Source organism: Sinocyclocheilus rhinocerous, unplaced genomic scaffold (assembly GCF_001515625.1).
Source record: "Sinocyclocheilus rhinocerous isolate Xijiao unplaced genomic scaffold, SAMN03320098_v1.1 scaffold297, whole genome shotgun sequence".
In the NCBI taxonomy this organism is placed as follows: Eukaryota; Metazoa; Chordata; class Actinopteri; order Cypriniformes; family Cyprinidae; genus Sinocyclocheilus; species Sinocyclocheilus rhinocerous.
This window is the reverse complement of record NW_015649240.1, coordinates 1,184,019-1,187,181: the sequence shown is the minus strand read 5'-3', so window position 1 is coordinate 1,187,181 and position 3,163 is coordinate 1,184,019. Positions and strand designations below refer to the sequence as shown.

Sequence of the window (3,163 nt, the reverse complement as noted above, 5' to 3'; positions counted from 1 at the left end):
TGTGCACAATCAGCTTGTAACACTCCAAAGAGAAAGGAAAACTTGAAATCGCATCATATGACCCCTTTAAAACAAAAGCCCTAGACAGTAGCCAAGTGTAGTGTGAGAGTGTGATGCACACTCTGAGAGACCCTGATTCTGTTATTTTAGTATTATTTATAGTATTTAATAATATTTAATATTAAAATAGTTTTTTTATATATATTTTCAGTTTTCAATTGTAATTTTTGTTCAGTTTTAGTAATTTTGTTAAGTGCTTTTAATATTTAAATTTAGCTTTAATTTATTTTATTTCAGTTTTAGTTTTCCTTAAACTTAAAAAAACTAATAATTAGAAATATTTTAAATATAAATTAAATATAATATATAAATTATTTTGTTTTTGAGACAATATTTGAGTGCTTCCATCCATCCATTTACACATGCATCCATCCAATAATTTATCCATCTATCCATCTTTTTGAGACAATATTTGAGTGCTTCCATCCATCCATTTACACATGCATCCATCCAATAATTTATCCATCTATCCATCCACCTATTCATTTTTACATCTATCCATCTTTTTGAGACAATATTTGAGTGCTTCAGTTCAGACACAAACTTCTGAATAATGAAGTGGAAAATCTCTTGGGCCTTTTTTCCACTTCACTCATCTTGACTGATCAGATTGTTATCCGATTTGGTGCACACTCCATTTACACTTGGCCTCCACACAACAGAATCTTACAAATCCTGTGCTATTGTATGCAGATATAATGGAATTTTCTTCACGCTAATGCCAGTCAGCAAAATTTCCTGTTGAATGCTCTCTTTGCATGGTAATTAAGGGCTTAAGGTACATCCGTGTCTCTCTCATCAATCATTACTAATTAACATGTGGATTGTGAGGCTCCCAAACTTCCACTGCTGCTGACGATGCTCCATCTGGTAGGAGTAAAGTTTACATATCTGTCCAAACAACCAGATGCATTTACAGTTGGCAGAGTCAGACCTTGTATACGTGACTGGACTGCTATCCATCTCAAATGTGTCTTGGGACCCTCTGACTTTAGACAATTGTTATAAAGTTTGACCCACTTTGCAGCTTATTCTAGCCAATAAGTACACTCAAAAAAATGAACAAGGAAGGTTGTGCACTTTACATAATATATTTATATTCAGTTTACTTATAATAATTGTCTTTGTTGACTTTAAATGTTTTTTTCTATGAAGGTCCACGTAATTATGTCTCAACTTAGCTGTACAAAATCCTAACGCGTTGTCTAAACACAAACCATTTATGTTAAGTAAAAAATTCTTACATCCAGAGGGTGGACTGGCGTGAGCCAATAGGACTTCAGGAAAGGTTGGAAGGGAAGGAGTTCCCATAGCGGAGAAACCTCCACGATGTCTCATTCCATCTCTCAGGGAACCAAGGTTATGATAGTAACCGGAGACGTTTTACTTTATTTTGATAAAAAAAAAAAAAAAAGAAAAGAAAAGAAAAAAAAGGGTAGCATACAAAGTGAAAGACACTCATTGTTCTTTATAGCAAATTTGTACAGTGGTGAAAAACTTTGTTAATCTAAAAAAAACTTTGAAAAGGTTTAGAATAGACTGTAAAGGTTTTGAACAATCTACATTTTTTGTCCGCTTCATGTGGAAACATCAAGGATTTAAATTCAAATTGTGTGCTCTTTGTAGAAAACATTTGTGTATGCTTGTAAATCATTAGTTTACTTTGAATAGACATATGTAACATGCAACTTCTAAACAAATTTTGTTAGTCCATATAACATAACTGACTTTAGTTAGTTAAACTCAAACGTCTCTTGTTGAGCAAAAATGAGTGATAATAGTTGGCTTGAGTCAAAAATATTATTTCTCCCTAAAACAACCCCATTAAGTTAGATAACCTTGAAATATTTGTTTTCAACTTTCATAATTAAATTTTGTGGAACCTGTTGACAAGAAAAAATTAATTAAAGTCAAGGTTTCATTTTTTTGAGTGTATCCACTTAGACCATTTTCCCAACATACAAAGTGCCCAATCATTTGTTTGACACCTGGTCACCAATCAAATAGCTATTTGTGTTCGCAATATGCATCAGACAGTTTGTGGACTGATCATGGCTGTGTGGGAATGCTGTTGTGTGCATTAGCTTTGTACTGCACATGTGAACTCACCCTTGTGGAAGGTGGGATTGCTGTCCTGTAGGAGGCGGCTGAGCTGGTGTCCATTGATCTGGAGGAGGCGCAGCTGTTCTCGGAGCGATAACTCCTCAACCACTGCTGGAATCAAATGGCCCACGCTGTTCTTGGAGATGGGTAACCCCAGACCCAGTGCGAGGGTGGGGGTCAGATCCACCTGCTCCAGGACGCCCGGCTTCTCAAATCCCACTACAAGAGCAAGATACGTGTCATTAACTGCTCACTGGCTTTAAGACTTACATCACATTTCTGTCCATGACATGCACTTTATGGAGTTTTACAAGAAAGTCAGTTCTCTTATTTCAGCAAAATGTGAATAATCATCTATCTATCCATCCATCCATCCATATATACATCATCCATCCATTTATACACCCATTGATCCATACATCTATTCCTCAATACATCTATCCATCCATCCATCTATAAATATATGCATCTATCACCCATCCATCCATTTACATATACATCTATCCATCCATCAATTTATATCCATCCATCCAAACTTTTCCTACTACTTTCGTTCTCATTCCAGCACTATTCTGCAAACTGACATCCAAAAAGATGACATATTTACATATTAATTCATGAATGCTGATTACTTCATCTCTGGCAGGAAGTTGATGACACTCAATTAAAATTATTTATACACGCTAAATCTATAATATATTCCTCACAGACAGACATCAGCATTTGATTAAGTCAGTGTTTCCTGTGTTGTGCTGACGAATCTGTAGCGCTAACTCAAAAATGCATCTAGAATTTAGCTGAATGGTGTTGCATTGCTTTTGCGTTGTCCTCGCTGGCTGTGCACAAAAATAATCATGCAGATCCTTTACAAAAATCTTAAATCAATTGTTAAATCTGACTGAATTGAGTCACTGGTCTGAATGGTTCCAAAGACTCAATTTGCAATGCAAAAATCCAAAGGAAATACGAAGATGATCCAGGTTAAGTTTATGCGTATACA

The 3,163-nt window shown here is 35.3% G+C and overlaps 1 protein-coding gene across 1 annotated transcript in view; it reads right to left on the bottom strand.

Annotated features, from left to right (window-relative positions):
- The window catches only part of pigg (phosphatidylinositol glycan anchor biosynthesis class G (EMM blood group)), a 107,394-nt gene that overhangs the window by 69,173 nt on the left and 35,058 nt on the right, over positions 1–3,163 (bottom strand). Inside the window, exon 7 of the mRNA XM_016515224.1 lies at positions 2,170–2,382. Coding sequence (XP_016370710.1) covers positions 2,170–2,382 — 213 coding nt within the window. The remainder of the gene's footprint in view (positions 1–2,169; positions 2,383–3,163) is intronic.